Source organism: Pithys albifrons, chromosome 8, assembly GCF_047495875.1.
Source record: "Pithys albifrons albifrons isolate INPA30051 chromosome 8, PitAlb_v1, whole genome shotgun sequence".
In the NCBI taxonomy this organism is placed as follows: Eukaryota; Metazoa; Chordata; class Aves; order Passeriformes; family Thamnophilidae; genus Pithys; species Pithys albifrons.
Genome location: NC_092465.1, coordinates 26975773 through 26989868, shown reverse-complemented (window position 1 = coordinate 26989868; position 14096 = coordinate 26975773). Strand labels below are relative to the sequence as shown.

Genomic DNA, 14096 nt, shown 5'->3' with positions numbered 1-14096 from the left:
GGTTCCCCTGTAGGTGAGTGCCCTCTCCTATTGGCACCCCTGTACTGGCAATGTCTCATCTGAGATCATCCCCACCACTGCTGATTGCTGAACTGGTTCACTTGTATTTCATATGAAGCTGTCACTTACAACCTGGTGATGTTCAGTCTTTTACATGCATTTTTTTGGCAATATATATGAAGATCAGACAAGCTTTTTAATTGTCAAGCTAAATTATCTGCAGAAGCCCACTCTGAATTTACTGAGTTATTTTGATGTTCAGTGTTTTTGTGATGAGTGAATGAATTTGGATGGTGGGCCTGGTCCTACAGAACTGCATACACCTTCTTCTCACAATATGGTAAATCATCAGGAGGTACCAATTTATTGTAACACCATACTGAAACTCCAATAGCTTCTAACTGCTGAAAGGCTGCTCTGTAAGGAGCTCTACTGCTTTATTTGTTGAGTATTCCTACTGGAGCAAGAATAATATTCCTGTATTGTGTGAAAATAAGCTTGTTTGCCTTCATAGTATTGGGACTAAAAATAAGGCTAAGGTATTTCGTTTAACCTCATGTGCAAGGAAGGGCAGGTTATCCATTATTTGAACAAATAAAAGACTTGGACTTCTTTTTTGTCCAAGTAGAGATGCAAGGGCTGTTGTGATATGTTTAATCTCTGCTTTCTTTCAGGATCGCAGTTTTGATATTTTGAGATAACGTTTTTAAAGTACATTTCTCCTGTGTTGCAATGGCCTAAATACTCCATTTCTTGCTGCATCTGAAGGCTACCTCCCTGCAGCCCTGCTCACCTTGGCAAAACCTGGGCCTGTTTATAACTAGGTTGAAATAAGTGTGCTTCTGTGCAAGCATGAAAATCTGCCTGTGAGGATGTGATTTGCAGGACTGGAGCCTGAGACATTCTCAAATAGAGAAGTCCTTGTTCAAAAGACTTTAAAGATACGGAGCCCGTGTTGAACTTTAGGTCAGGAATAGCTGTGGTTAGGAAGTTACTTTTTTGAAACCTATAGGAATGTACTCTTGGCAATACTTATGAATCTTCCTACCTGAGAACTTTTCTCTTTAGAAATCCTTTGAAGTTTCTAAAATCCCTATAGTCTTAAATATTTGGTTTTTAGGCTTTGGGGTATCTTTGTCAAGTATTCTATAAGATACTATTTATCAGATGAGGGAGTCAGATGAAATGAAAATTCCTGCTTAAATTCATTTGGTGTAGTAAAACAAAACAAAGAATCTGGTCAATTTTGGAACAAAATGAGTTATTTTCTCTCCTCTTAGTTGTTCATTGGAACTAGTTACAAGTCTGTTCTCTAGGTGCTATTATTATTAGGAATAATATTTAAATTTAATTCTGTATTTATTGCACTATATTCTGGAATGTCATCTGTATTACCAGTGTTGCCTAAAATACTCTGCTGCTTTTCTCTTAGTATGCCTGCAATATAAACTGCCTTTTTGCAGAGCTGAAGTAATAAGCTTTTTCTAAAAAGGCAGAATGAGGGCAATGCTGCTTCTATCTTCCTAGGTAGATCTTAACATATAAAAAAAATAGTCCAAAGTACGATTCCAGGGAGTAACTAAAAATATCTAGTAAGATCTTAACATGTTGAGTGCCTTGATCTGTCAGGGTACTTGAATGTGTGTTGCAGTACCTGCACTTCAGAGGTCTTGAGTAAGGATTGTACTCTAGTTAATAAAAGTGTTCTGTACCAGAACCTCTTGTGGTTGGCTTTGGTTGGTTCCCACTGTTCTGTCTCAATGCTTTTACTGCCAAAAAGACTCTTGTTTCCAGAATTACAACAGTCTTGGTTTGGTAGCTGAGTGTCAGAGAGAATTGAGCTGTGAAAAGACTAACACCAAGCCAGAGTTATGGTTGGATCTCAGAACAGGGACAGAAGTTACAACTTTGTGGTGTCGATGTTGATCACAATTAGATGTGGTGCAGCTTGTCTTGATAGAACAAAGCAGATACTAGTTGCTATGAAATAGAAAAAATGAATGTTTCTGCTTTCTTCTTGGAAATATAGTTTTGATTAATACTTATTGAAAGTTTTGCTATAAGGTAGCTTTAAATGCATGTTTTTGTCATGAGTTTTATGGTCTCTGTTCATCTCTGAGTGGTGGAAGTTCCATGTTGCCTGAGATCTTACACTGTGTGTTATTTGCTTAGTCTCAGCAACAGGGTCAGACAGTGGCAATGCAGGTAATTGTTCTCTCTTGATCAAGTTGGGGAATTGGCAAAACTACTGTTTATGCTATTTGTGTTTGTGGAAAAGCTGAGGTTCTTGTAGACCCATGTTCCATTTCTGGCCCCAAGCATTCTGGTTTTGGAAGCATACAGAGAAGGTTGTACCTTCTCTATGAGATGTCATGAGCACACCAAGCAATTTAATGTGAAATTTGTGCTAGTATTAGCAAAAGCAAAACAACACAGTTAAGACCTCTACAGTCATGGCTTTTGTTTGGATGCAGTGTGTGAAGCTCTGAGCTCAGTCCTCTTAATTATACATCTTTTAACCACCAGCATATAATTGCCTTGCAATTTACAATGCATTTGGGGATTTTGTTGCCTAAAAGGGTCTTACGTACGTTGAATGTCAAGTTCTGAGCATATGTTTAAGAATGTATCAACTCATATGATTTAAAATATTCTAATATTTTCATCAAAGCATTTGCTTAAAATTACTGATTTGAGTTTTGAGGCTCTAATGCTCTGGGCTTTATAGTAGTGACTCTACAGATGATGTCAGGTGCCAGATTTCTGTATGACATAATGCTGGTACTCAGGCATGGTATAGCAAAGATTGCCCCCCAGAGTTTCCTGCTGCACTTTCCTAGGCCCTCTGAAGGACTGTTTAACTGTTTTGGAAAAGAATATATGGAGTGCAGAGCTACAACTTTGTTGTTTGGAGCTGATGTGCACTGCAAGGAAGCTGATGATACCAGCTTGTGGGTGCTGAAAGCAGTTGGGAGCTTCTCCAGTGTGTGATAGCAGGTATTGGCAGTTGCACAGGTGTGTACCTGTGTGTATTGAAGTCTTTCTCTTTTTAAAGTCATTTTGCAAACTACCTTTGGCTGACTTATGGACCACCAGTGGCTGCATTCAGCAGGACAAGTGGCTCTGCTCTAAGTGCTGATGTCTCAGAGTGTGACTTTGCTCTGTGTCCTGCCTTGCCTGTATTTGCTGGGGTGCTAAGTTTGTTAGTCTTCACATGTCCAGAGAGGCCTTCAGTCAGAGGGAGGAGATTTTCTTCCAGTCAGCTGCTCAAGAATGAAAAACGGCAGAAGGGGAGAAATAAATGTGTTACGAAATTACAAGTGTTAGTGATAACCTCATAAGAATGTGAGCAATACCCTGCGGGGTCAGATCAGGTTGGATCCAACCTCATGTTCTCTCTTGGGCAGTAGGAATAAGTGATGCTATTCTGGAACAGCATGAAGGCCCAGCCACTGTTTTATGTTTTCTCTTACCATCCATATTTGTTAAATTGGTCATACTACATCACTTATGTCCCTATTGTCTGTGAACTTCTCTGTTGTGTTTTTGAACCTGATGGTATAGTGTCTGCTCCTATAGTCTCCTGTGACTCCAAGTTCCAAGTTTACTTTAGTATGTTTTGAGTCAACCTCATCAAGCACCCCTATTCTAATATTGTGTGATATAGTATATGACCATTCTGTATTCACCTTATTTCCCTATCATGATTTTTTAAACCTTGATGATGTATTACATCATTTGTCAAGGCACTTTTTTGAGTTTTCTTCTGTTCTTTGCCCTGTTGCTTCTGAGTAGCTCAAAATCTTTTATTTAGAAGCAGTTACTTAAGGAGTATCTAGGTTCCTCAAGAAAGAACCAGTCTCTGGTTACTCCTTCATGGTTTGTGGCTAAAGCTGGTTTGAGCATATCCAGGCATAACTTAAGTTTCTGTTGAATCTTTCTAGAGCTTTAGCGTAGAGTGTAAGTGCAAAACCCAAAACAGCTCCTGGAAAGTTTTGTATCCTGGTATTTTTACAGTGAAGTACAGCTGCTTAAGCATTTGATTTTTCCAGGGGAAGTCCATGTTTCCGTCATCTCTTACTGAATCCTGTGGGACAGAAATAATTCCTCCCCCACCCACTATTTAGCCAAGTGTAGTTTCAGTTCTCTGCAGTTAAGTGACATGTGCGTATTCCATGTTTGTGCTACTTTTTATGTAGCAGCAAAAAGCCCTCTTAAAAACCTCTGCATGTTGTTAAAAATAAAACACTGCATCAGCTGAAATCAGAATGAATAGATTTAAGTGTCTTACTTTCATATATATACATATACACACATTTACATGGTATGCTATGGAAGTAAAAAGAAAAAGCTCTTTTTAGATTAAATACAACTTCAGTCTCTGGTCTTGGCAGTGTATCCACGTAGTGACATGGTTTTGGGGAAGTCTATGTAGGAATCTACCAAATAGAATTGCAAGTTTGAGAAAGTTGCTGTGGATTTTTTTTAATATAACACTGGCTTCTAGGTGTATTAGCTTTCTTGTTCATTGCACTGTAGTTGCAGTAGTTGATTCCTATCAGGATTTTTAGCATGGTTATATTTGTATGAGCTTCTCTTAGTGTATATATAGACCCAAAAATTCATATTCATGCTCATTGGTTTCCCCTGGGATTATTCTCAGTATTTTTGCTTGAACATTTTATATGGCATTGTGCTTGTGCCCTGTGTTTTTAAGACAGGTAAGAAGTGAAATACTGTGCCTGCCTTGACACAGTCAAGTTAAATGCAAAAATAAGACTTAATTATGAGTTAAATCCAAAAATAAGACTTCAGCCACAAGAATAAATCTAGGATTATAGTGACTGGGACCTGTGGAGCAGTTTCTTTACAGAAGCTTAAAGGAGGCACACAAGGTATGCATTTCTTGCTGTTTACTTTGGAACCATCCTGAGGAACAGTTTTTCTTTGGTCTGTTGCTTGATAACCTTCAGAAAAGAAACATTGCTGGGTTGTGCGAAAGAGAAGAAGGTCATTGATCTGTCAGAAACTCTGCAAAGAATGAGAGTAGTAGCTTGAAAGAAGGTTGTAAATAAACCAGAAAGAAAGAGAGAGCAGCATGTGAGTCACCCCAGCTGCAAGAGGCACTTGGTCTTTCAAGTTTTAAATCTGTCCAGTATACCACCAAATACAAGCTTTTGGTTAACTATTGAGAGAAGCAAACTCCAGAGCAAAAGGGTGTCTGTCAGCGTTGTTGTCTGTGCTAGATACTATTAGCTAAGACTCATTTGATTGCTTGCTGCCATAGTAATGAAGGAATCTGTCTCTCAAACATGTGGGATCCAAACCCACATCAGAACTCCTGTACTGGTCATGTCCCCGTGGGATTTATATTTTTCATTCATGTTGTTGCTGAATAATACTGAAGTGTATGTCAGTATCTGCCTGAGTACAGGTGTCTGAAAGGATTATTTGGTCCTTAACATGCTAAAGAAGAAATAGTTCCCTCTTCCCACTCTGTATTTTTGAAGGGCACAGTCAACAATGAACTTTTTTGTTCTGTAGACTGATGTGTTGTGGAAAGTCATACTCCAGTGTTCGGTTTCAGATGTGTATAGTAAGTTGTTCCATGCATTGAGAAAAGTTGGGAAGGGTGATTAGAACTGCAGTAGGTGTCTGTGCTTGTGTTGTGGCCACCTGGTGTAAACAAAGTGCCAACCCCTGCCTCTGGGGTGTTTGCTTGCATGTGTTTGTAAAAAGAGAAAATGCACATCAAGAGGAAATACTAAGTTTTCCTTATTACTGTCAAATGATTAATCAGTTCCCTTGTGGTAGTTAGATTTTGTAGCACATGTCTCCATTCTCTCTGCTGTGTGTGCTCCACATGTGCATATGCAGCTGTTCCAAGAATTTTAAACGTGTTTCTAAATTTTAAGTGTCCTTCTGCTTCTACAGCTACATATATGCTAATGAGAGGCTGGGTTTATGCAGTTCACTCTTAGATATGTGATAGGGTGTTTTGGTTTTCCCTAGTGATTTAAAGTTGCTTTTCTAGATTCCCTTAGAACCATAGTGCTTGTTTTCTACAGCAGAAAGTGAAGGCTTATTCCTTTACAAGAGGACGGTGCATCTTTCCTACAAAGTCTGCGTAGGCTTCCTCCTTGCAGTCATGGTCTTGCCATTTTGGGCCTTGGGAACAAATAAGTTCTTTGGGGTGGTATAATCTGTACATATGCCATGTGCCTCTCATTTATTATATATTTCCTGAATATCACCTCTGTGAACATTCCTTTCCTTGGTGCATAACATGTATGAAACTGAACTGAGTACTGAAACCACCATGTTCAAAAGAGTTCAGTGCTTTAGGATGGCCTTTTTGAATGAAAGCTACCTTTTGTAGGCTAAGCTTAGTGTAGCAGAGTAGCTGCAGAATATATGTAATGTTAATTTTATTTGGAGCTACTTTGGGATATTTTAGGGATTTTATTCTTTTGTTTTTAAAAAGATGACTGCCTAAGACCTCCATAGTGTTGGGAACTCAAAAAGTACCTTATGATTGCATGGATTTGCACTGTAGGAGTCTATTTTAGGGGAGAAATCCCCCAGCCTCTTGCTGAATTGGTGTTCCAGCCCTCCTGGCATTGATGAGAGTCCTGCCTCTGATATTATTAATGCCCGCATTTCTCTAAACTACGTACAGTGAGGTAGGGCAAGCTCTGAAGAACTGTGATAACCTCAGGAAGGACTGCATATTAATGCTTACAGAAACTGTAAGCAGCTACAAGAACGGAAGACTGTTCATCAGATGTGGCAAAGAAAGCTTTTTCCAAAAAATCCCCAACTTTGTTGCACTGATACAAAATAATTTTGCAGTGTGAAGACAGTCGACAATGGGTTCGTACACAAAGATACTTGAAGTAAAACCTCTGCAATAAAATGGATTAATCATCTTTCAATTTGACTTCTGAAAGCAAGTGATCTAATCTGGCACTTAACCTTTTTCAACTTGTAGCTTCTAATCACTTTCTGGTAGATGAGTGAAGTTTTGTTTAAGAGGTTTAAGTGTGGTGACAGTAGAATTTTGTTTTCATCCCAGTAATTTTCTGTCACGTTTTCCAAAGATCCATGACTACTGATTGAAAACTGTTGAGCCAGTAGATTTGGCTTATTGATGACTACATCTGCCTGCCTACTTACTGAGCACTAGTAATACATGTTTTATTCTGACTGACATTGACCTTTTTGATATTTTCCTTAGACAATCTGCTCCGTCTTGGTTCATCATCATTCCAGGATAGTGGTGTCCTTGGGGCTCTGTCTTAACATTGATATGGTACAGAAGATTTAAAATCAGGTATTATTTTGGGTCTCTCTTTCCTGCCAAAATGAAACACACAGTCTAGAACTGAATGCAATTTTCTTTCCTGAAGTGATTTGTCTTAATGTTTTGGTTCTTTCAGCTGATGTTCACAAGGAATAGAGTCACGTGATGTATGAAGGCAAACACATACACTTCTCTGAGGTTGACAATAAGCCCTTGTGCTCATATAGCCCCAAACTGTGCAAGCAGAGGCGACTTAACGGCTACGCCTTCTGTATCAGACACGTTCTGGAGGACAAGACTGCCCCCTTCAAGCAATGTGAATATGTGGCCAAGTATAACAGCCAACGCTGCACCAACCCCATCCCCAAGTCTGAGGACCGTAGGTGAGTTGTGGTTATCTGTCTGCAAAGTGGGAAGTGGCGGGGATGTTGGCACAAGTTTTCTTTTAAATTGCTGCCTGGTTTCCGGATAAGGGTGGAACTGACCTGAGAGAATTGTATTCCAGGATATTGCTTTGAGGATTTTGTTTTAAGACCAGTAAACTTTATTTTCTGTGGCAGTCAAGTACTTGGAAGGGGGGCAGTAACTTAATCCAAGGAAGTTTATGGGAGAGTTCATTGCTTTTCTCAAATTCACTATAAACTGTGGCTCAAACCTGCTACACAATATCAGCTGTTCTGACTAATTTGCTTTGTCACTCACTGTACATGCTCTTTAAAAAGCCTGCTTGTTTAGCCAGGAGTGCCAAAAGCACACTTCCATCTGCTTTTTGAGAACAAACAGTTGAAAATGCATATCTTTTGGGCACAGGGAGAAGTGACACATAGGGACACATCCAGAATTACAAATCAGTATTTGTGATTTGGTATTGATCTATAGTGTTATATTACTGGAATAAAATAAATATTACTCATTAACAGAAGAGCCAACTGGGAAAGTGCTATCCATTCCCTTTCTTCTCTGCTTCCCTCCTTTCCCTCCCCCTCTTTGTCCAGATGAAGATGCCCAAGGTGCCTGGGTATTAAATACCTTGCAAGAGATAGTTCTTGAAGTTGTTGAGAGCTGGAATTGAAACTAGATTTCCTGAATTGCAGCCCTTACTGTAACCACAAGCACATTCTTCCTTGCTCTTTTACGATTTCCTGAACACCAGTCTCATTGGTGCTACTTGAGCAGAAATAGCAGAATTCATCTAATCTTGTCTGACAGCTATATATGACTATTTTTTTGGAGTTCTCATTGCAGGTTTTGCCAGTAACACAGTATTTAATTAATGTGTGTGTTAACTATCTGAGGCTTGTTCTGCTAGAAATGCTTTTTAAACCTAAAATATAAACAAAATAGGCCAAAAAAAGCAAACCACTATTCACTGACCTTTCACATTATTAGCTGCCATTCACTAACCTTTTGCATTATTAGCAGTGTTCCCACTGTGCCCTACATATAACTTCCTTCTCAGCTCACAGCTCCCTCTCTTGTCTGAAACAACAGTTGGACTGTGCTCTAAATTAACTTGCACTTCACCTGCCATTTCAGTTGAGGAGACTGATGAAGTGAGAAAAAAAACATGAATGTTTGTCAAAAGCTGTAGGGCAAATGCTCAAATGGCACAAGATGAATAACTTTAAGCTGTAATTTGACAGTCGGTGAGTGTTTCTTTGCTACTGTACAATTGAGGCTCTTTAGAAATAAGCTCACAGAAATGATGATGGAAATGGTTAGCACAAATGGTATGCTGTAATTTCAGATGCACGAGCTGGCTGAGCCAGAGTTGCTGTTTACCAGGGGTCATACTTGAAAACAATAGAAGTAATAGTACTTACTGACACTTTTTTAGGTCTCATATGTTCCCATGGAATTTGTGATTTTTCTTTACACCTTGAATTGAGTTCACACTTTGTTCTTTTTGATTTTTCTCAAGTTAAAATGAAGTGTGGTCATGACATCTGGTGTATGTTATATTAGAATAATTCAGTTGCATGTCGAGTGTCACACTACAGTACTTGAAGAGGACAGCAGGTGTCTGAAGGAGAAAATAAACTTTTAATTTCAAATGAGAGGATGTGATAGTTTGAAAGAATATTTTAAAAGTCTGCTTCTCAGGGCAGAGTTTAATTTATCACTAGCATTCATTAAATTTTATTGTTAAGACTGGCTGTTCTGAACTTTTTTTTTGGCAGACAAACTGTATCTGTTTCTTAGGAGACTTTATTCACACTTTGTTCAATGTAAAGATGTTTGCTGTGTCTGAGTTCTTCACTCATAGCTTTTAATTTTCTGTGTATAGAATTACTGTCAGATGGTCATTTTGTCACAGTTTTACACATGTAGTTGTACATGATCAAAAGCAGGCTGTATGATGCTCTGATAACTATCTTCTTTTTATATTTTTAACGATTATAAAAAAACCCCTCAAGAAGATGCATGCATTACATGCCAAAAGCTTCATAGTCTGTCCACAGATAATTAAAAAGAATTGTCACTTGACCCCAGATGAGATGCTACCAGCCACGAAGATGTTTAATATGTTGCCATATTATTAAATTTTTTATTAACCATTTACATTCTACAGATTAAATCTCTTAGTGCGTGACTTCATTGCCTTGTTTGAATTCTAGTTTCTCTATTCACTAGCTCATCTTTTTAAGGAAAATATATATAGGATGATACAGATATAGCTTTTGTATCTGTATTTTCTCTGAATACATCTAATTTTCTTAGCCAAATACACACATAGATAATGAAATTCAAGTTGATTTTTAAATACAGGGTTATTACAATTTATTTGGGTTATGCAGCATTTTAACTCTAAATCTTCTCTTTCTAGAGAATCTTTAAATATTTTGTTAATGTACAAGCTGCTCCCCAGTTTATTTGGATCTTCTCTTAAATGAGTGGTGGAAATCGATACCAGTCTGGGATGTACTGAGAAGTAGAATGTAACTGTAGATAGAAAAAATCACTTTCTGAATTCTTGTCCTCCTGGTGGATGTGGGAAGTTGTCCATCTGAAGTCTTCAGAGCCCGTGACATTTTGTGTGCTTCATGTTGTGATAATTTTTATGGATATCAACCCACCACTCCCTCCATATGTGTGCACTTCATTTGACCTTACCTGCACATAATAAGTGCCTTTGGCACTGAATAAGGAAGGGGAAGGAAACTATTAGATACTCAGTGTGATACTGTCAGCTGAGAATAACTCACAGACAGGTTATAGAAGTGGCAATCGGAGCCACTAAGACAGGCATTCAGAATTGGCTCTTGTAGGGCCAGCTTGACCCTGATGGGTGTAATGCTCAGAGGTATGTGAAAAGCACTGTGCTACTTGCAGGTGCTATTCTAGTCTGCTTAGTAATCTGACTTCTATGGAGCATGAACTGCTAATGCAGACTCTGCAGCACTGCATGAAGTCAGAGCCAGTTTGGGCCAGGGCCAAGTAAAAAGCCATCCTGGAACCCAAAGGGTGGGAAAGTCGTTGAGTGTGCCCCCTGGCTCTGTGTGGCACCAGCCAGAGCCTGGCAAGGTCAGGGTTGAATTGGTGCTGATACAGTATGCCTCGCCAAAACTGCTTGGCTGTAGGCTTCTTTACCCAGAGAAGACAAGTGCTCTTCCTGGTTTCTTCTTGCTCCTGTTAGTGGAAGGTGTAACAGCCTCAGTTACGCTGGAAGACGGGGAGCTGGTAGAGCCTAAAGTGCAGAGCCAAGTCACTGTACTGGAGTCTGTGAGTGGGTGTGATGTGTATGTTGTAGCCTGACACCTGTGGGTTTGTGTCCAGAGGATACCACTGGCTCTCAGTGATGCAGTGTGGGCAGTTGTAAGAGCCAAAGCTTTATTCTCTGCCAGATAAAAATGATTCTGTTAGAGTTAAAAGAGCAAGATAAAGCCTTAATAGCCTAAAACTCAGGGAATGTTAGCAAGCTTATTACCTTTTCATAGATTTATTCACCTTTTTTATTTTTTCTTTCATGTTTTTACAATGAAAACAGACTATCCAGTTTGACCTCCTCCCACCGGCATAAGTACAAGATGACAATATTTAAGTTCTGAACAATATAAGAGAAGCATTCACATTGAGCAAAACACTCTTTTTATTGGCATAAGAAGGAAAATAATTTCCTTGTGTTTGTTTTGTTGGTTTATTGTTTTTTTTCTCCTATCATACTAAAAAAAGTGCTGTTGTAACTGATACCAATCTTGTTCAAACAAAATATTTAAAAAGTGTTAAATTTAAAACATGGAAATGTTGCTTGTTGACTTCAAGGGAAGCTTTATTGAGTTTTCATTATATAATTTCATTTTTCGAACTGCATCTCTCAGTGTGATTTTACAGTATTCCAGTGTGTTCTCATAAAGATTCCACAAGTTGCTGGCTTTCAGCTTGCCTCATCTAGATTTATTTGTTACTTACAACATAATATAATAATTATTTAGGCAATAGTAAGTAGTGGTGCTTTTCAGACTTTCCTGATTTGTGAATCCTTATGAGTGTGGATCCCTCAAGAGGCTGTATATATGGAGATAATGAAAGAGAATATATGAATTTGATTTCTCCTTTTTACCCTTTAAGGACCCTTTTGAAGCTGTTCACACATTGCTTCTTTAGACGTGGGCCAACAAGTTGAAAGTCACCAAACTGAAGTGTTAAACTTTGGGTTTGGGCTTTTTTGCCATTTTTTTCTCCATGAAGACCAGGAATAGATATTTAACCTGTTTGTTCAACAAAACTTTTCTCAGATTTGTACTGATCAGATTTTAAAGAATACTTACATGAGTATTTCCTTATACATAAATACTCGGATGTAGACATGAATTTTTCCTCACATCTTTGTTTTCATGCATAAACTGCAGGTTACAGATACTGTTCTGCAAGGGCAGAATTCTGATTGCTGGTGGCATTCTACAGAGGCAGCAATGCCTGCCTGTGGGAAAATTATCAGATCATGATTCCTACATTTCTATTACCTACTTGTTTTACTCAGACAAAAGTTAATTGTTTACTCTTTAGTGTGTTGTCTGCAGACATAAATTGTAATTCTTCCAACTTTCATGACAAATTTTCAAAGACTTTTTTTTTAATTACATGGCTTTGGTTTTCATATTAGAACTTAAAATCCATGTTTGTGGATTGTATGTATACATATTCTTGGCATTGTGTAAATATTTTCTATCAGCAGAGAATTCTTTTAAACTCGATTTTTATTTGAAGAACATTCAGCTAATCCTCTGGCTACAGAATTGATCATGTTAAACTGCTAAAATAGAATTTAAATATTTATACTACTTGTTCGTTAAGTGTAAGTGGTCACCCTTCACAGCAGTATCTGTTGAGATTGTCCTTATAAGAAACTGCTCCCTACTACGGTGGAATTCATAATAATAAAGTGTGCATTAATGAAAATGTTAACTAATTCCACTGAACAAGCAGGCAAATGAAAGGAAAGTCTCCAATGTACTTTTTCATGGGAGCTTTAGAAATGATCAGTTAGTGGCTTGAGTTCCTAATGTTTTATGTATCAGAGAATCCATTTGTTCTGTTCACTTGGTTTCGTGACTATTCACCCTATTAGAGAGTTAAGATTTTGAATGATTGTCTGTGAATCTCCTATGAATAATGAATGAAGAGTTTTATATCTTAAGATTAGAAATTGCCACATGTATAAGCTTATGTTTTCTGTCACATATTGGGAGCACCACAATTACCTGTCATATTGGAAGCTGTTGTGTACACTTCTTCTAAAACCTCTTGTGTTTCGATTTATGTTTGCTTGAGATGTGTGTGTGGGTTTCCCTTAAGTGATGTCTTATAGGAGTTTAGTTAATAATTGACTGCTTTTATTTTTCAAAGGTACTGCAACAGCCACCTGCAGGTACTTGGCTTTATACCGAAAAAGGAGAGGAAGAAAAAGAATGATCCCATAGAGGAGGTAAAGGTCAGGCATCAGATGGATGCTATGGCCTTCAGTCTGACAGTGCCCACCCTGGCCTTGAAGATGCCCAATGGACTGGATGGGATGTCCCTCTCCCCTCCAGGGGCAAGGCTTCCTCTCCACTACCTGGAGGCAGAATTAGAAGACCCCTTTGCTTTCAATGAGGAGGATGATGACCTAAAGAAAGGGGCAACAGTGAGGAAAAAGTTGCAGAGCAAGTTGGCTCAAAACCGGCAGCGCCAGAGAGAGACAGAGATTTTAAAAGTTCGCCAAGAGCACTTTAGCCCCATTCCTGCACCTTTGCAGCAGCAGCCTCTGCAGCAGCAGCACTCCCATCTGCCACCTTCATCCGCTTCGTTAAAGCCGACAGGGCTACCGCAGGGCATAGTCTGCAAGTCACCTCAACCTCTGAACACCAGCCTACCAATGCAGGGAGTGGCACCCACCACACACACTATAGCACAAGCCCGGCAGTTGTCTAACAAGAGACCTCTGCCTCTCCTGCCACCCGCCAGGGCTCCTGTCACGGACCCACCACGGACTGATCGGGTCCTCATGAAAGCCACAGCCTTCTCTCCGCACTTGTCCTGCATGAGCCGGCTACAGAGACTGGTGAAACTGTGCACTCGAAAACAGCAGCTGGACACTGATCTGTTTCCTCATTTAGGTGAGTAGATAATGGATGCACTGCAGCTGTATTCTTTAACCTAAAACCACAAAAGGGGAATGTCTTCCTAGCCCTGTCCTGCATTCGTGTGCAGTCATCACAAAGCAACCTTGAGCTGGGTAATCTCTTGGTGTTTTCTTTAGCCCTGTTCTGTATGAAGGGAATGCCTGCACCCAGCATAAGGTTTATGGCATTTT

The 14096-nt window shown here is 39.1% G+C and overlaps 1 protein-coding gene across 5 annotated transcripts in view; it reads left to right on the top strand.

Moving 5' to 3' along the window:
- Positions 1-14096, top strand: part of INO80D (INO80 complex subunit D) — a 35440-nt gene that overhangs the window by 2282 nt on the left and 19062 nt on the right. For 4 of the 5 annotated variants that reach the window (XM_071563020.1, XM_071563017.1, XM_071563021.1 and 1 more), the window contains exons 3-5: positions 7238-7333; positions 7440-7686; positions 13151-13899. In XM_071563020.1, coding sequence (XP_071419121.1) covers positions 7469-7686; positions 13151-13899 — 967 coding nt within the window. In that variant the 5' untranslated portion in view covers positions 7238-7333; positions 7440-7468. Of the gene's footprint in view, positions 1-7237; positions 7334-7409; positions 7687-13150; positions 13900-14096 lie in introns of all 5 variants that reach the window. The other variant, XM_071563018.1, reaches the window with a different exon arrangement.